The 22251-nt window shown below is 41.7% G+C and overlaps 1 protein-coding gene across 4 annotated transcripts in view; it reads right to left on the minus strand.

Moving 5' to 3' along the window:
* Window positions 1–21976, minus strand: part of MARK1 (microtubule affinity regulating kinase 1) — a 102425-nt gene extending 80449 nt beyond the window's left edge. For 2 of the 4 annotated variants that reach the window (XM_045010384.1, XM_045010381.1), the window contains exon 1: window positions 21611–21976. In XM_045010384.1, the coding sequence (XP_044866319.1) occupies window positions 21611–21661 (51 nt within the window). In that variant the 5' untranslated portion in view covers window positions 21662–21976. The remainder of the gene's footprint in view (window positions 1–21610) is intronic. The other 2 variants (XM_045010383.1, XM_045010382.1) reach the window with 1 other exon arrangement.
* Between the last annotated feature and the right edge of the window lie 275 nt (window positions 21977–22251).

The following is a 22251-nucleotide window of genomic DNA, read 5'->3' on the forward strand; positions in this document are numbered from 1 at the left end:
ATTGTGTCTGTCAAGTTGAACAAGTACCATAAAACATCAGTTTATACTGTCAAATGTTAGTACTGACCTACAGTAATTCATAGCTATAAGCCATGGTTTTCTGGGGTTACACAATATGCATAATAGAGCAAGTTTCTTGTAGCTCTAGCTCCAATTCTCCCTCCCACATAATCTGTTTTTGCTTGGCATTAGAGTGCACAATTTTCTCTCTTTAAACCTTTTGCTGATGAAGTAACTGGTCAGTGCCCAATATTTGGACCAACAGTAGTAGTACAATGCAGAAGACTCCAAAAGAAATGAAGTAAGGTTTAATAAATAAATTATGCCAAAAGGCTCAGATGCTGCTGGAGATTAACTGCTTAATTTACAGATGGCCAGGGGAACTATAGCAGAAGTCATTAATCTTACAAACAGTTATAGAGTCAAAATTTACCAAAAGGTGGAGAGATAGTGGGAAGGAGTACACATCCCAGACCCAGAACAAAATTACAGAGTCTATTCCAGAGATACCAGGCCCTATAGTGCCCTTCCAGAGACACATTAGTTAAGAGAAGTAAAGCAGCAGCTCTTAAAGGAATAGGAGTGCACCTTCAGAGCCCCCTGAACAATGATGATATCAGACTGACTTCTTCAGTTCTAACACTGGACATCACTTTCTGCTTGCTGATGCTCATTTGTGCCAAGCTCTCTCTTGCTTATTAGCAAGTGCACTTGTCTTCAGATGCAACAGAATGTTTACAGGACACCTTCTATCAAGCAGAGTAGTATTGAGATCTAAACGAAATAAGGATTTATAGGATCCAGCGTCTTCTAGACCAATCTCTAATAGATATAGATATTAAGATTCTGACTTAAACACAGTACAGGTATCCAGATAAGAGACAGTAATGCCTAAATTGGTACTCTATAACCAAACGGGCTTTATAAAAAGGAAGAAGCCCTTAAGTAATATGAGAAAACCTCTACACGTCATACAGCACTCAAGGAGCTCTCTGGATGCAGAAAAGGCTTTTGATTTGGCAGAATGCTAATTTTTATCCATGGGGGGATACTTTTAGAAGTGGATCAAAGTAACCCATACAAATCCTGCATCATGTATCTAGGGAAGAAATCAGACTAGTTAGTGGAATGAGTCTCTATTGGAGACAGTCCATCATGCATACAGACAGAACCGAATCTGGCAAGACAGTCACATTACAAAATTGTGTGCTAGACACATATTCCAAAATTCTGGCATCCATAAAACATCCTGTTACTTAAACGTGCTCCTGACTGAACATATGAGAGGCACTTGATCAAGCAAAAAGAGCAGACTGTGGTGATATATGAAATAAATAATGATGCTTTCATACTTTGGCTGAATGAGAATATATTCACATGTTGGGGCAAAATATAACTGGAAAAAAAAATTCAGGATGGACAACTCAAAACAAATTGATGAAGACAAGATATTAAAAAAGAAAAAGCACAATGAGTTTATAAAGATTGTTTGGGTCTTTTCTTTTATGGAAGTTTTTTTTTTAATAAAGTAAGCAAAGCTATCTATCTGAATTAGAAATGTTCATACAAGGGTTTGAAGTTTCAGCAATCAAGATTGTCCAGAATGTATAATTTCATTACTATGATTTAAAAAGACAAACTAGATTAAGCTATTAAGTTACGGAGTACGGACTGTAAATATTACGCAACAAAAAAAATAGAATACAGACAATTATTGGGTTGTAATGCTAATCAGATAGTACTACACATGCATTATGTGGTTCACAGAATGTATGTTTCTCCACCTCTATCTATAATATGTAATATTGTCCCACATGACAGTATAAAATGTAAGAGAGCCAGATCCTCTTTCATACTCATGATATGGAAATGCTGGACAGTAAAAATATTTTGGAAATCTAGCCTGAAATAAAAAAAGAAAAAATAGAGATAAAACTCAAACAGGACTTAAAGACATGTATTGGGAGTTGGTCTACAAAAAGGATTTAAAGAGGGAACAAGGAAGCTACACTTTTTCTTGCCCTTTACAGCAAAAGAAGAAACCCGTGGATCCAAGGCAACAGGTCATACTGTAGCTCACAGGAGTAAACCATTAGTAGAATATCTACTAATGAAAAATTTACTATGAGAACAGGGAGAGATAAGCTCACAAAAGATGGATAAAAGTAATTTTACAACTTTCACAAAAAAACAGAGAAATTGAAATCATTGAGACACTTCAATATGGGCACAATCTTGTACTTACAGTACAGATAGTCAAGGAGAGCCTACGTAGACAAGAATCAAATTACATCCCTTCTTCCTTTAACTTTCTGTACTTACCTTCTGAGACTCTCTCTCTCTCTCCCACCCCTAGAAAACCATCAGCTTCCCAATAAATGACTTGTTTAAAAGTTGATATCTGTATGTTTAACTATTCATATTAAAGTATGGTTCTGTTTAAATAATTTTAAAAAAAGGAAAAGGCTAATGAAATAACAAATGTACAATTAAATACTGTTAATTTTGTAACAAGATAGGTACTTGTGTCATGGCACCAACTGAAATGTTTTATTGTAAACTACCTGAAATTATCAATGAAATGTTCTTCCCTTAATTTATTGTCCTCTGCCCCTCTTCATCTCAGTCCCCACCTTCACCCCAGAGTGTTTCAAGCCTCGTACTCCTTTGTCCTGCTTGTTCCTTTCCATCCTTCCTTTTCTCTCTTCACTCATGTTCACATTTTTCTCCCCCCTCCCCCTTCCAACTTGGCAGAAACAGCAAGAGTACAAGAGGTCATAGCTGGATAGCCTCTCTCTCTCTCTCTTCTTCACCCTCCCCCCGCCCCCAAGTCAAAAAATGAAACAGACATTGTTCAGGGAATACCATCTGACCTAATAGGGGAACACCACTCTACCATGTCTCCCCACTCCCAACCAATGAACACATAGGGCTGCAGCTAGTGCCCCGAGTGTGTGAGGGGACTAAACCAATAAAAGGAGGCAAGAGGTAGCAGCAGTGGGAATGCATGCATGCAGTGCCTCAGGAACGCCAATATCACCACCAACCACTAACTGCATGTCTTTTTTCTGACTGAGTGGGCTTGACAATTTCAGATAAAATGATATCAACTGGGCATGGGCAGGGTCATATTGTTATTTCGATTATGGGGTTTTGTTTTTTTCCATTTGAAAAACTATTTTAAAAAAACTCTCCTTTCCTTATTATGTTTTGGAAAGATTAATATTAAATCTCTATTTCTATTTCAACCCAGGATAACAAGACATTTGGAAAGCTGAGCGTTTAAGCACCGGCAGAGAATATTTTAAATATTTGTAAAATTAAATTAAATTAAATTAAATTAAATAAATAAATAAAATTAAACTTGTCTTGTCTTAAAATTAAGATTGTAAACTTTTTAGGTAAGGTCCATGTGTAGATATCTGTAAAATACCTAGCACAAGGGGGCCCCAATCCTCACAGAGCACTTAGATTTCATTGTACTGTACTGTAAACAGCATCAACATAATGGAGATGAGCATTACAAGGGAAGAATATAGGAAGCTGTTTCAGAAATGGAAGGACAAAAGTTGTTTGGGGAAGGATATGATGGCATCCTTAATTCCTCTGTTAATTGTGGTGTGGGATCTTCTGAGAGTTCTATATAGTAGATCAGAGGTAAACAACCTATGGCACAGGTGCCAAAGGCGGCCCGTGAGCTGATTTTCAGTGGCACTCACACTGCCCGGGTCCTGGCCACTGGTCCGGGGGGCTCTGCATTTTAATTTAGTTAAATGAAGTTTCTTAAACATTTTAAAAACCTTATTTACTTTACATACAACAATAGTTTCATTATATATTATAGACTTATTGAAAGAGACCTTCTAAAAATGTTTAAAAATGTATTACTGGCACACGAAACCTTAAATTTGAGTGAATAAATGAAGACTCGGCACACCACTTCCGAAAGGTTGCTGACCCCTGTAGTAGATGGTGTTGGAGAGTTGACTATATCAATGAGGCCAAGAGACATCACAATTAAGGACTATGATAGCACCCCCTTTGTCTGCTGGTTGGATTTCAGGACTGTATAGATATTGTCTCGGTGGTAGAGAGATTGTGGTGGATGTAATGTTTATTGAGGATTTCAGTCAATTTTTTTGCTGACGCAATCAACGTAATGATCTACTGTATGGTTTTGTTCTCTGAGGGTGTCCAGGCAGATTATTTCTTATGACAGTCAGTGGGGACATTGGGGTTGGTGTAGTCTTTGTTGTGAAAGAATTCCTTAATGCAGAGTTGGAGGAATTCTTCTAGTTCATGTTAGTATGTTATCATATTCTATGGTGGGGCAGAAGTTCACTCCACTGGAGAATACAGAAACCTACATACTGATCAGAAGAGTTTTTGATGATAGTGGGATATTGTGTAGTGTCCATGTGGTGGGTCATTTGTCTTGGTTTCTCCTGGAGGTTGTGTTCCATTGGTTGTGAAATTGTTGTACTTGGTTCCATGTTTTGTTTTGCGTTGGATGGCTATCAAGCTGCCTTTTTTTTCCTGGGGGCGGGAGAGTTGGGTTTCCTGCATGATCTTCTAGGTAGGATTCCCGATGTGTTTCTGCAAACAACTTGTTAAAATTCAACAATTTTTATGTTGAGAAGTTTTCCAGCTCTAAATATTTTTTAAGTTCCTTATGAACCATTACTATTAGCAGCATGAACCTTTTAATAAGTCATGTAAAACATAGGTTTTCTTAAAGAAACATCATTTATAAAATTATACAGAGTGCTCTATGAAACAAGAATTTATGCTGGTTAGTTAGAATTTCTGTATCTTAATTGAATATTTTATGTCACAAATGGTTAATAATTAGACACATGCACATCTCTCTTAAACAGTCATTTGATTGACAGTCTGGAGAATGCAGTTTTATTGAGAACGTCACGTGTAATTGTTTGGATAAAAAATGTATATAGGCTAAAAGTGAATTTCTAAATACCAAATAAGAACATGATCAATAGGAAGTGTGTGGAAAAATCACTTTATGGTTCTTAATTTGGGCTCAGGATTTACTTTACACAGAGACTAGTCTTGCTACAGTAAGGGTGGAACTAGCTTTTTGTTATAAGTCCAAATGTAGCAACCTTTTCCTGTTTGACATTTTATAAGTAAGGGTAAGTGTAAGATACAGTCACCAATGAAACCACCGCTATAGTTGGGGACTCAGTGACAACACAATAATTCCCTGATAATGTTTAATAGTTTGGTCTTACCATAGGAATGAACTGCATTTTAACTGTCACTTGCTGAAGTAAAAGGGTATTGCACTGTTCAGGAACACTGTTACAATGCAGTCTGGTCCTTTTTAATCTTTCAAGAGAAAACTGTGTTTTAACTGTGAAACAGGATAACTATGTTGTATCCAACTAGTCGGATGTAGCAGTACTTACAGTGTCATTCTTAGCTAAAAGAAAAGGCATCTTCAGATATGGAAAACAATCTTTCCTTCTTCCAATAGGAGTGCACTCTGTCCCGATTTTTAATACAGTTTTTTTAAATAAGAGATTAAGTAGCATGCAATCAGTTGAGACTACCCTAACTCCTTAGGAACAATTCACCTGTGTGTCAAAAATGTTACATTGCTTTAGGATTTAGCAAACATGGCCCCAATCCCACAAAGATTTATGGAGGTCCTTAACTTTATGCCCTCTGAGCACTTACAGGGCACCAAGTCAAGCATGTGCCCCTGTAAGTAGTCCATGTGCCAAGTCTTTCCAAGATCAGAGCTTTAGTTACAAATACCCTATGGTATTGCATTCCTGAGTTGATGATCTCACCTAATTTAATTTTTGAGCTTTAATTTTCTCGCTATCCATGAGCTCAGACTATCCTGAGTTTAACACTAAAATATTTGAGACTCTGAAAGTTAAACCTTTCTAAGACCATATTTTCAGTCACAAGCAGTGTTAAACAACTGAGAAATATATGATACACATTAAAAGTCTTTAAATGATCAGAGGGGACTCATTCATTGATAACGGCTTTTTTGATCCTGCCATTCATATTGAAGTATATTGCACAAAGTTTCACAGACATTTAAAGTCAAACTATGTACAGGAAGCTATGGCAACTATACTCTTGTGACAGAGTTAAAGTGAAGAGAAGGGCCAAGGAATAAGAATTAACAAATATAAGAAGCAGAACTGGATTATTTTATTAGCAAGAGAAGATCAGAAAGTAAGTCTCAGGGACACAGAAAAAAATATTACAGATACGTGACAGTGGGAATAGGACCTACTGTCCACGGAAGTGAGAAAGGAGGGTTGGGTGGAATCTCAAGAAAATTAAAGATGAAATTGAGGTTGAAAAGGAGAACTAAAGAAATTACAGTTACAGGTGAGGAAAGGTCAAAACAAAATGAAACACTTATTCAAAGATACAAAAATTGCCATTACAAACTCTCTAGTTCTTGGAGGGCTGGGATAAACACAACTTCCAACCTGCAGCCTTCTAACAGTCCCATCCAGCAAACCATCACGGTGGTTCACTGGATGAGCCTCTCCGTATCAAACTACAGATGTTTCACTTACTCCAAACTTATGGGGGACAGTGAGGGCATGAGGGGGAAGCATTTTTTGAGCACTACAAGGAGAAGCTATTTTCAAGGCACAGATCATTAACCTGACCTTCTCTGTGTTTGTGGGGACCTGGGAGAGTGGGGGGGGAGAGAGAATGGACAAGATAAACCAATATTGATACAAAGGGCAGAAATGTGCCTCTTTCCCTTTCCCCTCACAATATTCACTAAACTCAGAAGTAGAAGCAGGGCCCTGACTGATGGTAGTGTCACCAACTCCATGGCTGAGTCTCCACACTGACAAAGAGCAGGATCTTGGCAAAGGAAGGAACAGGCTCAGCATCTGAGCTTGTAGTTTCACACTAGAGTCTACATCAACAAATCCACCTCTGTCAAGCATACTTTGATGCAGACATGAACTAAACATGTCATAATGCTTCCTTTGCAATATGCTTCTACTAATTCTATATCTAATTAAAAATTAAGTTAGATATTAAAACAGATAAGTGAAATTTTAGTGTTTTCATGTGAAACTGGTATTTTCTTTCAGATCTGTTTAGAGTCTTCATAACCTATACTCCTCATAACCCTCTCAATTTATTGAGTGCTGCAAAAAAGATGAGAATATTCTCTCAAAGATAAAATAGAAAAGATGTAGCTTATAATGTATATTTCCATATATTCTTCAACTTCTGAAACAACAATTATTTTTTCTAATATGCCTTCACTTTTCTGGAGTAAACTTCCCAGATTTTTTGGGTGTCCATTTTCCCCAAATTGTTAGAATCCACTTAATCATCACCTTGAAGTGAAAGTGAATCTGCCAATCATGAACTGTTCCTGAAGAATAAAGATTATTTTAAATAGAATGGAGGAAATTCAAAGAATGACTTCATCTTCTTGTGCAGAATTTCTTCTAGAGTATCTGGAGAATTGCTAATTAGGAAAGGAATATATGTAATCCTTTGTAAAATTTGTAATCCTTTGTAAATTGAAGAGCTCTATGCTTTCTTCTGGGGAATCCTGTTTTATTCAGTAACTCAGCAAAGAGTTTTCATCCTGAAATTTCTGATGAAATCTTACTTGCAAATTTATTATCCATGGACATAGGTGGCAAATGCAGTTTCCAGAAAGTACCTATCCTGTAGCAAGTCTCAGAACTCATAGGTGAGAAACAACTGAAGATGCTAAAGGTCAAGTGTGTATCCTTTAGAGACGAGTTTTTGGGAAAAAAAACCTCACTAGTTCATGTGAGTATTTTTTTCCCTAGAGCCATACATGTAGCTGTAATATACACTCTAAAATCTTCTGTTGCTTCATAATTCTTCCTCAAGATATTACCCACCTATCAGATAACTCTTTATATCAGGTTTCAGAGGGGTAGCCGTGTTAGTATGTATCAGCAAAAACAACTAGGAGTCCTTGTGGCACCTCAGAGACTAACACATTTATTTGGGCATAAGCTTTCATGGGCTAGAACCCACTTCATCAGATGAATGAAGTGAAAAATACAGGAGCAGGTATAAATACGTGAGAAGATGCGTGTTGCTTTACCAAGTGTGAGATCAGTCTAAGGAGAAATCAGACATTCCCTCTATGAAGATACTTTTAGCTAAGAAAGTTACAGTTAATATACTGCCTTACAGTAACAAAACAATATGCTCTCTCTCAACAGACAACTTCTGAAAATGTTTAATCTCAGTTCATACAAAGGAATTCTCATTACGTATTTATTATATCACCCAGTACAGAACAAAATGTGATAACTTACTTGGGGGAAAAAAACACTGATTAAGGAAAAAACATTCTTGTCATCTGGCTGAGCATTTAAAATTGTAATAGTCTACAGTCTAATAGTCCCTTTTCACCAATAGGTTCAAAACATTCTGCAAAGTGTTTCTTTGGTCTCTTCATCAGAACTTTCTGAGTCAGATTATTTCCCTCTTAAAATGCTATTTAGGATGCACACACACAGCTATCACTTGCCTGACAAAGAGAAGATAACTATGTAACGCTGGTAAAGATACTAAGTATTGTGTACAATTTGGTTCACATCATTAATGAACAAAAAAAATTGGAGGTAGTAAGTACAGTTTGAAGAGAGAGAGAGAGACACACACACACACACACACACACAGTAGGGTATTACTTAATGGTTTGCAGGACTAGCATTTGGAAGAGGGTATCAGGGCGTGGACCACCCACAGGGAAAAATCTGTGGGTGCTCTGCACCCACCGGCAGCCAAGCTCCTCCCCCCGGGGTGCCCCATGTCCTCCTCCACCTCCTCCCTAGAGCGTGCCACATCCCCGCTCCTCCACCTACCTTCCAGTGCTTTCTGCCTTGCCGCCACCAAAAAGCTGTTTGGCGGTGTGCTTGGAGGGAGGAGCAGGAAAGTGGCGCGCTCAGGAGATTTGGGGAAGGAGTCAAAATAGGGGCAGAGTTGGGACCGGGACTTTGGGGAAGGGGTTGGAATGGGGGCGGTCGAGCACCCACTGGCGGGAGCAGAAGTCAGCACCTAAGGAAGAGGGTAACTTATCGTAGCACCATAATGAACAGAAGTAATATGTGTCCCAAGATGATAGATATTAGAAAGGATGTAATAATAAATCTATTCGAATGAATCAGCTGAGGTGGTGGTTGAGATCCTATCACCATGTTTCAAATAGATTATATAAGCAAGGCCTGCTTAGTTTACCATTCAGTAAAACCACAGTTGCCTTGTTTCCACTCTTTTTACAATGGAATAAGTGTTTTTTCCTCTCACCTGTCTATAATCAGCCATCTTTAGCAGAGGCACAGTGCTAACTTCACAGTAAATATTACAAAATGACTTTTTCTAGGATTTTACAGTGAAATAATCCTAATGTGCAAGTTATCTCACTGTAGGAGATTTTATTATTTACTGAACAAACAACAGAAAGCAGAGAGAAGACCTTAGTATGAAGATCTGCACACATGTGCTTCTGGCACCATGAAGAGGTGGTTCTAAGAATACTACTTCTCCCTCTATCATCCATCCGAGAAGGAGACAAGATCAAAGAGCATGGCAGAGCACCTGAGCCTCACGTAGAGAGCACTTCCCAAAGAGACTACTGCCAAACAGACCAAAGCATGCATAATCACATTTTGAACTCTATACAACCTACTGTGAATGCTGGGTCATTATAGCTTTTCAACTGGTCGGATTTGATATGAATGCAGACCAGACTGATTTAAATCAAAGCAATATTCTCTCTATGCCTGCAGAAGAGGCTACTGCTGTCAAAGCCTGGCTTAGCACTTCAACAAACTCTGGTTCCAGGCACTCAGTCAACAGTTCATTGGCTTAACTTTCTTTAAAACTTTGCAGCAAACATAAACTGCTTAGTATTAATGTTTTTCATTTAAATTAATAGAATACAGTAAAGTTTAGGCCTTAACACAGGTGTCATCCTTTTCAAATTTATTTTTAAATAGATTTTTAAAACTTGTTTAATTAAGAAAATCCATTTTAATTATAAAATGTTTTTATTTTTAAAATATCATTGATTTTTATCCCTTCTGCTTGGGAATACCACATTTGTTTTCCCCCTTTCCCAATTCAACCTCTGAAGTTACATAATGAATATTGAACCTTAGACCGCTAGCAGTTTAGAGCTCAATACCTCAGGACCCAGCAAGGCTAGAAACAGGAAACTTATTTTTGGACTGGATACCGCTCTTGCCCTTAACAGGACCAGAGATATTGGATCTTACAAGTCCAACCTTAAATATGGAAAAAAAATATTTTGTATTATTAAAAGTCTAAAATTAGTTATCTTTTCTCCCTCTAAGCCTTGAAAACTGGACTCCCTGGAACTAAGGCAGCATCATTTTATGTGGGGGAAATGTAACATGCTGTAATACCAACAGAAGTGTTTAAAGACAAGAACATTTAAAAAAAAACCACTCTCTATACTACATACAGAGAATACACAATGGTGTTGTGTGGTATAAAGTGTTTATTGGTGGGTGAGTAACAATGTCACCTAAACTCAAGCCAATAAAACCACAATATTCACGGCCATGCAGTCATCATATTTTGTATGCACAAATACATATCTGTGTGCGCTTTTCAGAAGCAGTCCATTTCATTCACTACTGACTTGCAATCACTGTTGGGGAGGAACAATGGAAGCTGTTCAAACAATGCAAGGACATACAAAATAACAGTTTAAGTCACAAAATTAAGAACATGAGATAATTCAAACAGAAATTTAGGATTACAGAATGTAATTACTCAACAGTATTTTTAATGTATTCATCGAGGTTACAAAAAAGTAGTAAAGAGTTATTTTGCTATTAAAATACATCTATTTCTTCAATCCTTTGACATTTCTTATGCTATCTTCAAGTTATTATTTTCAATTATGGGTTTTTTTTGGTAGTTAAGATATTGGACGGGAACTCAGGAGATCTGGGTTTAATTTCCAGCTCTGCTGCAGTCTTCTTCTGTGACCTTGAGCAAGTCACAACCCCTCTATAGATGCGTTCCCGCTCAGTTGCTTGTATGCTGTATCCCTTTTTCACCCTTTGTATGCCTGCTCTGTTTACATCTTGATCCTGTAAACACTTGTGCATGATCTTAACTCTAAGCATGAGTAGTCCCAATTAATTAAATTGGGCTGCTCATGTGCTTAGAGTTCAGCTGTGTTAAAGGTTTGCAGGACTGGTGATTAAACTGTAAGCTCTTCAGGACAGGGACATTACTACTATGTTTTCGTATGGTGCCTCATAGAATGGCCCAGTCTCTGTTGGGCCTCTATGCGCTACTGTAATAATAAATAAGAATTTGTCACCACTAATAACATCGCTTACTCTTGCAAAACAGAACCACAAGATCTTAGGTGGCCACAGATGTTCCACTATATGTACTGCGTGAATTCTTAGTACCAGAGTTGAAATAAGGTCCTTTCTTATAACACTAGTTTCATATCTACAGTCTTATTAGTTGAAAAGACCGGTGTAGAAAAAATTATTATTTTAGGTTCATTTCTATGGATTAACTGGAACATATTACATTATTTTAACATGTTATTTTATGTTTGAATGCTACTTTCTCTTTTCATTAACATCCTTCATTTTGTAACACTCACATATAGCACACAAAGCAAATACAAAACAGAAGTGGATTCTGCAATACCACTCAACCACCTAAGCAGAAAATGCTGTTGACAGTTCTATATTGATCAGTGTTGGTATTTGTCTGCACTTATGAGTAAATTAAATATGCTTGCGTAATAAGCTTTCTACAGTATTTCAATCAACATTATCAATCTTAAGATTTCCCATCTGAAGTACTATGAAATTATTCATTCATTTAGTGGGTTAAACAGATACCTGAAGATTTTCAGAGACTTCCCATACTATTCAGGCAGATTTTGTTTTTAGTTCAAGTTATCTCATAACTTATACTACTTGCTTTTTGAAGAAGTTTGTTTAGGATTTGTATACATCTTTACTGAAGACAGTGAAAATAACTAGAAGTTTACCACAACAGAAGTGAAACTTTTTGATCCTCCCACATTACCACAGCACAGCAAAGCTGGAGTTCTAAACAGTGCAGAAAACACTTGGATGTAAACATAAATGTTTCCACTTTCAAATCAATTTTATTAAGTATTTTTAAAATAACTCAAATCTAAACCATTTTTCACACAAAGGGCTTTGTTCCTGATTAGTACTGAGGAATTACCAATCCTGTTGACTTCAGTAGGAGTTTAGAGTGGTCAACACTCTAAAACTGGGTGAAAGTTTTCAAACTGAACAAGAGCAAGCCATAACACTTGAAAGCTAGTAAAGAAAATGTATTTACTTCAACAAAAATATTAATTTGTTCTACTATTATCTACTGCTTCTCACAATCACAATGATACAGGTGCACATCAAAGTGAAGGCAAATCATCTGTCTTGATAGGACAAATAATTTTAGAACAATGCATATCACTGTAGGATTTACAAGCTGATGCACAGAAAGTCTACTCAATATTTTACATGTAAACAGCCTTCTATTGATTTGCCACTACAGTATGAACCATGCCATTCCTACTTGATTGTGTCTGGTTCATTGCCTTAAAGGTTAATTGTAGCCCGGCTGAATTTAACTGGGCAGAAGCCTATTACAATGAATGTGAACATGTGTCCTTTGACAAAAGTAAATATTTGCTTTTAAAGTTTGCACACAAAAAAACCTTAAGATTCATCTAAAAGAAAAAATATTCCTCATCTGTCTTCTCAGCTTCACAAGGATGCAAAATTAACCTACATATGACATATACCTTTCAATGAAGCAACCTCAGACTTATTTTACAGCTATAATTACTGCATGAGTTTGGTCATATTTATGTAAATTAAGTTGAAAATAGGACAGGAAACCAGACTTGCAAAAAGTACTATTTTAACAATTTGCAGTTTCTTACCTTGGTTTCCCTGGGATACCTGCCAAAATTCTGCCTAATCCGCAATATCCTATCTTGTTCTAAATACTGAGACTGTCTCAAGGTCAGTTTTGAGTTTTGTAAGACCTTTTTGCTAATTATCTAGCCTGAGAAGACATCACACAGTATTATTCTTCATTACATTTAATTACAGGAAAACTACCTACAGTTAAAATTGAAAGTTTTACTTTAATATTGGACTGAGAGACTACCAAAAAAAAGTTCACTTATGAACTGGGGAAGTGAAAATAATGCTATAAATTAACTGTAAATTAAACTTTTTGGGGGAGAAGGAAGATATGGAGAAAAGAATAAAAATTGATTCTGTAGTCAAAACTGAAGAAAAACTGTTAAGCTATTTTATAGCATGTACTTCAAACTTCCACTACAGTGAAGGTTATAGACTAGTTTCCATTTTCAACTTCTTGTTTTCACATGCCCATAACATTCCAAAACATTTACCTTTTGTTCTGAATCTTTTCATGCTTTACCACTGCCCAAAGGTGTATATTATATAGGGCAGAAGACACCAGAGCAATTTTAAGAGTTTTAGCAAAATCCCTCCAGTGATTCTGAAATCTTGGAGAGAAGAAAAACAAAATCTGTACTGTTAAATTATAGCCACACATTTAAAAAATGGTTAAAGGATAAGGGCCAGAATTTGAAACTTGGCATTGGCTACATTGAGGAGCAGTGTTTTTTGGTGAAGGGAGGTGGAGGAAATACATACTATGAATTGAAAGATCACTTCTGAACATTGCCAAAGAAACCACACTCTCTTTGGGACATCATGGTACATTCTACCTGCTTGTCCTGATCACCAAACTGATACTCTGTCCCAGCAGTAACTTAAATCTGCATGAAGGGTATTTTGGGGCTTTGTTTGCACTTGGAAAATTGGAGGGGAGAGAGAGGAATTGTGCTAGCACCAGTGAAACTCCTTCAGTATTACCAGTGGTGGAAACTGTAACAAAAACAAGGCTTACACATTTTCACTCTAATTGAACAGCTCTCAGAGAGGTTGGTAGTAAAATTGCTTTTGCCCTGTCCACACAATAGCTTCTGATTGCAGACATCAACCAGTGCAAAACACAAAAACAAAACAAAAAAACCCACTTGTAACTTATTACAGCATAAACACGCCCTTAAGTTTTACTGAAACTTCAAACTGTTCAAAAAGACTCAACTTCCTTAACTTCGGGGCCAGAAAAAAAAAACCATAAATGCAAATACAAACAGCAGATCAGTCTAATTTTGCCAGATTTTACAATATTTTACAAATGCTGTATTTTCATTTAAAGGGAACGTTAAAGCTCAATCTTTTCTGTTGTTCTATCACCATTAAAAACGTATAGAAAACTGACTCCATCCAAACAGCAGCAGCACAGAGAGGAACTTAACCCATTCACAATGAAGTGTTAACTTCTAATAATTTAACCATTTTAAGGCTCCCAATTTATTCTTTGAAAAGGAAAATTAGTTTTCTCCTTTTTAAAAAAGACAAAAGGTATTAAATTCAAAAAGTTGCATTCATGCAAATTAGGTCTGCAGAATTAAAATCACAATGTAAGAAAAAGTGAAGGTCTCAACAGCAATGATAATTTGGCAACATTGCACATATTTAGTGTTTTTCTGGTTAAATGTTACAAGCAATCCTAATTGGTTACACATTACAATTTTCAGGATGTGGAACACAAGCAAATTAATGTTACTGTTACATATGAACCTTAAAACCCACAGAGTCAGGAAATAAAGTTAAAGTCATGTGTGGAGATTTTTTTCCAACATGCTTTGCTGTAAACATTTTCTTCTACTTAATAAGAAATCAAAATATTGTTTGACAGAAGAATTGCCTGAAAAAACATGAACTCAAGAACAGAATTATGAGATGAATTCCTTTAACAGAGAGGTCAGAAATTAATTTTTTCCCCCATATGTCTGATTAATTTTTCATTTAAAATGTATATGCCTACTAAATTCAAACTGGTTGACATAGTTTTGTAAAAAACAAAGATGCTGACCTACATTTAAAAAGGTATCACACATTTCATCTATATTGTTCTACAATACTACGTCTGGACAACTGGTTTTTCCCCAGAGCACTGAAACCCACTCTGTGGATGCAATAATACTGTGCAACTTTGACAGAAGCAAAAATCATCTCCCACAGAAGGATGACGACATTTTACGTTCCCACCACCTAAGCCATGTACAACCTAGTGGCACACTTACATACAGAGAAAAATAATCTGACATGGAGATGATATGGCCAATATTCACACCACTCCATCAAATTGTGTAGAAAAAAAAATGATACAGTGTACTTTTGAACCCACAAGGCTCAGAAACCAGGCCATGCTGTTGCTTAAGGCACTGAAAGAAAGAATTCTTGTCAGGATATTTTCTCCCACACCCCCCTCTCCCCAAACCAAAACCATATGTTCTTATCATGTAAAGCAAATGCAGGCAATAAAAATATTCTAACTATAGCATAGTTAATACTACCCCAATTAACCCATCCCATGCTGTCCCCTTATCTCCCTCACCACCACTTTCACAGTTTTATCCTTCTCCTCAGGAGAATTTCAGTTCCTTGGTGCAAAATAGCCAGACTTCATGTTAGTACTTTTGTCCAGGTTGCTGCAATTAATTGACTAATCTGCTTATTCCCTGCTAGCCATTTGTACAAGGCGGTCCAATTAACCCCCAAAGAGAAATTAACACTCAGGGAATTATTGGTATCTAATAGGTTAATATCCTTATCTTCATGAACCAGAAAATAGTAAGTCATGGTGGGGGTTCATAATAGTGTCCCATTGCACTTACACTGTTGTACAGGTGACCTTTGAGTATACTTCTCCTGCCACACAATCTTTTCCAATCCAATAACACAAACACAATTTTTCCCATCATAGTATACTTCAAGCTACATACTCTACTCCTGAGGGCATTCTGTGCCAAAAAAAATTAAAATTCTGCACACGTTTTAAAATTCTGCAAATTTTATTTGTCAAATGAATATGGAAGCTCCACCATGGTACTGGGGAGCACAGGCCACTGGCTGCACAGAGGCAGGAGATCACTGTGCAGCTCCCCGCCCCTGCAGCGCTGGTGGAGGCTTTACAGGAGCTGCAACTTAGGGTACGTCCATACTTACGGCCGGGTCGATGGGTAGTGTTCGACTTCTCTGAGTTCGAACTATCTCGTCTCGCGATAGTTCGAACTCCGAACGCGCTCCCGTCGACTCCGGAACTCCACCACCGCGAACGGCGGTGGCGGAGTCGACGGGGGAGCCACGGACTTCGATCCCGCGGCGTCTGGATAGGTAAGAAGTTCGAACTAAGGTAGTTCGACATCATCTACGCTATTCACGTAGCTGAAGTCGCGTACCTTAGTTCGACCCCCCCCACCCTAGTGTAGACCAGGCCTTAGTAACTGTCCACACCTGCAAGGCACATCCAGCGCTGCAACTCCCTGGCTGCAGTGCTGGCTGTACACCTGGTCTGCTTGGGGTATAACGAGTGCAGCACTGGTGATGCAGCGCTGCTCGTCAAGTGTGGCCACACACCAGCACTGTTATTGGCCTCCAGGGTATTAGGAGATATCCCAGAATGCTTTTAACTAAATTACTCTCTTTGTTTTGTTGTGAACTCGGGGCTCCAGAAGCTGTTTATCTAAAAAACAAACACAGCTCCTGTTTGCTGTGATCAATCTGTAACTGACTGTGAACAATCAATTGAGATAACCCACTACCTTGCTGTGAATGAGGCAGGCAGGGGGATGAATGTCTACAGCCTAGTGTTTGCTTGAGGAGAGAAAGGGGGGGAGGGGGGAGAAAAGGAGTCCGTTGGAGCAGCTGCTTATCTGGTCTGCAGGCTATTTGCAGTTAAGAGTGAATGAGGGGTCGAGGAAATGTTCAGTTTTTCAAGGCAGGGAGCTGACACACAGTGTCGGCTCCAAAAATCCACTCTCTCTCTCTCCCCCGCTCCCTGTCACACTCCACCCCACCCTCCTCTTTTGAAAAGCACGTTGCTGCCACTTGAACGCTGGGATAGCTGCCCATAATGCATCACTCCCAACAGCGCTGCAAATGCTGCAAATGTGGCCACACTGCAGCACTGGTAGCTGTGAGTGTGGCCACACACCAGCGCTTTCCCTACACAGCTGTATGAACACAGCTGTAACTCCCAGCACTGCACATCTGCAAGTGTAGCCAAGCTTAGCGGTGAAGCTGCACCCAACCCTCACACAGCGCAAGGACCCGGCCTGCCCCAGGAACACCCCAGGTTCCTGCCCCTCTGTCTGGGCAGGCAGGCTCAGCAAGGCAGGATCCAACTTTGGATGGGCTTAATGTGCGGGGATCCAGGTGTGGGTTGAGAGGGTTCTGTGTGGGGCAATCTGGGTGTAGGTGGCTCAGTGGGGGATCCGGGTATGGGGGGGTGGGGAATCTGGATTCACAGGGGCTTTTGGGGTAGTTCTGGGTGCAACGGTAATGGAATGCTGCAGGGGGGTCCAGGTGAAGGTGGCTGGGGCTCAGCAGCAGGGCAGGGGTTAGGTGTGAGGGGATAGAGCTTGGCAGGGGGGGGGGTCTGGTTGTGGAGAGCTCAGTGGGAGGAGGTTCAGATGCTGGGGGAGTGGGGCAGGGATCCAGTGTAGCTGGCTGGGGCTCAGTGGGGTGGGGATCCGGGTGCACGAGGCTCATCAGGGTGATCCAGGTGCAGGGGAAATGGGGTTCATCAAGGGGGCCGTTCTAAGTGGGGGGGTGAGGCTCAGCGGGAGGGTCTGGATGCACAGGGGTTGGGCAGATGGGGGAGCAGCTCCCTGTACAGGAATCCCTCTCCCTGCAGCTGAGGAGCAATGGGTGCAGGAAGCGGGGGCAGGGAGGTTTGCAGAGCTTCCTGCCACCAGGAGAGAAATCTGGGGGAGGGACTGACCTGGCCCTGGATGCTGTGCAGGGGAAGAGGAAGTCCCATCCTCCCCAGCCCAACCGGGACTAGCAGCTGAGCCCAGCACAGGGAAGGAGCCAACAGCTGGGTCCCCAGTCCTGCCTCTTGCCCCACAGCGATTTACCTCCCTGCGAGCTACCCTGGGAACCCGAAACATACTGCTGGGGAGGGTCACATGATTGTTCTTGTGGCTTCCCTTTGCTTCCCAGCCAGAAAGTCATTTTTCTACGGGAAAGCAAAGAAATATGCAGAGGACATAAATTCTATGCATGTGCAGTGGCACAGCATTCCCTCAGGAGTAATACTCAAGCTTTCACTGTCATCAAAAAGGCATCCCACCTGCCTCTCCAACTACCATGTTCTCTCATTCAACCACCAAGCTTTAGGGGAATCTCTCAAAATTCATAAAGCTACCTTCTTCTCCTCTATATCCCTTCTTAAAACACCTCTCTACAATCAACCTACCATTAGGTCTGCAATTTTTTCTACCTGGCATTAGTTAGACAAGGGGCAAGCTGCAACTTCTATTTTTCTTTTCAACTCTGTTCGTTTTCTTATCTCATCCTTCCACCCCACCCCATCCCCACACAATTTTATGTACTTGTTATATGCTGCTTGACACCTACAATGCAAGTTCTCTGGGGCAGAGACTGATCTCTTTGTTATTTGTCTCTTTAGTACACTGCACAATGGGGCCCTGATCATTGGCTGCATTTCCTAGGTGCTACTATAACACAAAAAACACTAAAAATATCCAAAAAGTTCAGCTGAAGTTGACTATGGAATTCCAAAGAGTTCCCAGACTGGGAGGCTAAGTGGCCTGTGTGTCAGGAAGATGGCTAAAGCCATTACTAGCTTTACCAAAGCAAGCAAGAAAAGGCCAACCTCCACTATCACCCAACATTTTGTCTTCTGCAGGACAAAAAGAACCAACAGACCTGGAACTTTACAATAAATAAGGAAAGGTATTTATAATTACAAAACTTATTTCTCCTCTTTTGCCTTTACCTCAACTAAAGGATTTTCCAACTATACCACGTGATGTGACATGATATGAAGGGGCTCACTTCTCTTTGACATCTGTTACAGATCGGTTGTTCAACAGTAAGGGATAGATTAATTATATTAATGTATATTTTTTACACTTGGGCTACAGCTAGTATGGCTTGTTATGCCAGTTAAGTTTCACTGAATTGTGTACATTAAAAAATTCAGATACAGAACAATTAAGTTATGCTAATTTATGTAACCATATGATCTTATTCCTGTTACCTTTGTCCTCCCTTCCCTACTGCCTGTCTCTTATTTCATATTAGACTGAACTCTTTGGAATAGGCACTATAGGCTGCCTATATGTTTATACACTGTGAAGCACAATGAGGCCCAAATCTTAGTTAGGGACTTCGTATACTACTGCAATATAAATAAAAATGTATCTTGTTCCCACTCACATTCCCTCCAGTTTCCTAATAACCATATCTGCCCACTAGAAACAGTATGTGTAGACATAAGGCCAGTTCTTGTATATTGTCTCCATTCTTCCTCCTACTCCTTCCATTACTTTCCTAATATAGCTATTAATGATAGACACTTTCTAGACTATTTGTTTTAGGTTTGCATCCCTCTATTCCGTACCCCGACAAAAAAAGTTTTATATCTCATATGCCTCCACTGTGTAGATCTATAAAATGTCACCACTGGAAAGGAACATAAAAGATATTTATATACATAAAGTCAAATCTTTTAAAACTTCTCATTTACCCTGCCCTCCCTTTGGTGAGGGATAGCTCAGTGGTTTGAGCATTGGCCTGCTAAACCCAGGGTTGTGAGTTCAATCCTTGAGGGGGCCATTTAGGGATCTGGGGGAAAATCACTACTTGGTCCTGCTAGTAAAGGCAGGGGACTGGACTCGATGACCTTCAAGGTCCCTTCCAGTTCTATGAGATAACATATAGAGATATACCTAATAACAAGCTTAACATTGGAAATATCCACCCTCTTTATGGTGGCCAGTATTATTTTAGGCCTCTGCTCTGTAAGTAGGATTCTACCAAATTCAGGCCATTATGGTCAATTTCACAGCCATAGGATTTGAAAATTGGTAAATTTCACATTTTCAGCTGTTTACATCTGAAATTTCAGTGTTGTAACTGTGGGGGTCCTGACCCAAAACGGGATTGCGGGGAGGGTCGCAAACCTGTGGGGGGGGCAGGGGGCAGGTGTCACAGGATTGCCACCCTCACTTCTGTGCTGCCTTCAGAGTCCAGCTCTGCATAGCTTCCTGCAGTCACAGGAGGTTCCTGGAGGTGGGTCTGAGCTCCCCCCCGCACCGCCCCGAAGCAGCTATGCAGGGGGTGGACAAATCCTGTCCCTCCCCAGCCCAGCCGGAGCTAGGAGCCCCCTGGCTGGGGCACTCCTAGCGACAGAAGGAAATCAGACTTCTTGGGGAAGGGCTTATTTCAGTCCGTGATGCATTTTTCAGAGTCGTGAAATTGGAAGGGCCCTATCTATAAGGCACCACTTCGGCGGTGGAGCAAAGAGACAAGGGTCATGGGATGTTTAAGAAGAGCACAAATGGAGATGCAGCTAAGTAGCCCAGTGGAGTACTAGTCAAGGGAATGCATCTTGTTCCTCTGAGGCTGTATCAGAGGAAGTACAGTAAGGGGAATGCAAAGAATAACCCATCCCCAAAGGGCTACAGAGTGAGAGCAGCTCAACCTAAGGGATGCAAGATGGAGTAGCGTGCCCAGCCCAGGCAGAAAGAGCATAAAAGGTTTCCTTCCTCTGGTGTATGGAGAGGCTGGAGAATATAGAAAGGGTGCAAACCAGCCTCTTGAGAGGAAACGTGCAGCTAGGCCAAGCCTGAGGACTGGTCTACACTAGAAGCCCTACATCAGTGCAGCTGTGCCGATGTAGCGCATCTGGTAAAGACGCTCTATGCCCACAGGAGAGCACTCTTCCATCAGCATAATTAGTCCACCAGAGCGTCTCCCACCAACACAATGGCGGTGAGGACAGCACTTCAGTCGCTGTAACTTGCGTCACTGGGGGGAGTGAGCGGGGGTTTCTTCTCCACATCCCAGAGCGACATAAGTTACATTGACCTAGCGTAGACCTGCCCTGAGTGAAGGACATAACCAAACCTGATTGCTGGTGTGGGGAGATGCAGACTCCAAACCAACCTGAACAAAACAGCCAATGCACAAAAGTAACTGTCCAGCTTGGGTATGTCAGAGGTGGTTGCCCAGCCTAGGGGGTGGGAGAGAGGAGCTCAGTGTGGCTCAGAGGTGTGGGCAGGGGGAGGAAAGGGGCACGGGGGGGGTGCCTGGCTCACGCAGAGACTGCGGGAGGGAGGGAGGGAGAAGCGCAGGACGAGACTGGTGCCTGGTCTAGGGACGAGGGGAGCCGGAGGACTAGGCGATCCAGGCCCTGGGAGGAAGGGCTGAAGAAGGGTGCCTGGCCCGCCCGGAGCGGCCATACGGGGGAGCGGCCCAGCTGGGCTTGGAGGGAGGCGGCGGCCTAACCGGGCGCTGGTACCTGGGCTGGGCGAGCCGCAGAAGGAGGCCGGGGCGGGGTGCCCGGCGGGGGCGGCGCGGGAGCTGGAGGGGGAGCGCGGCGCAGCGCGCCCAGGGCCCGGCCCGCCCGGACTCACGTTCTCAGTGTCCCGCTCGTTCACGGTGGGCAGCGGCGTCCGCGTGGACATCTTGCGGGCGGGCGGCGGGCGGGCCCCGCGCCGAGGACGGGCCGCCCGGGAGTCCTAGGCCGCGGCGGTGCGGGGGCTGCGGGGAGCCCGGCTTCCCCAGCGGGAGGGGGCCCGGGGACGTGCCGCGGCGCCGGCCCCGCTAGGTTCCCGGGGCCATGGCCTCCTCCGCGCCCGGGCCGGATCGGGGCAGCCCGGCCGGCTGCGCCTCCTCCTGCTGCCGCTGCCCGCCCAGGTGAGTGGCCGGCAGCGCAGGGGAGCCGGAGCTGCCTCCTCACAGCATCCGGCGACGGCGGCTCCTCCCCCCGCGGCTCTGCCCCTCCCAGCCCGCGCCGCGGGGCCCGGCCCCAGGCACCGGCTCGCTGGATCCGGCCGCAGCTGCTTTTGGGGGGGAGAGAAGCCAGCGGCTGCTTCCAGCGCGGGCGGGCGCAGCAAACAGGGGCGCCTCAGCAGCGCCGGGTGGGCGGGCGCAGAGCAGCGCTGACGGCGGGGCGGGGGCCGCGCTCCCCCGTTCTTTGCAGGGCCCCTGCCCGCGGCGGCCGCTCGGGGTCCCGCCTGGGCCGAGCCGTGGCAGCGCTCGCGGGCCGGCTGGG

This window comes from Mauremys mutica, chromosome 3 (genome assembly GCF_020497125.1).
Source record: "Mauremys mutica isolate MM-2020 ecotype Southern chromosome 3, ASM2049712v1, whole genome shotgun sequence".
NCBI lineage: Eukaryota > Metazoa > Chordata > Testudines > Geoemydidae > Mauremys > Mauremys mutica.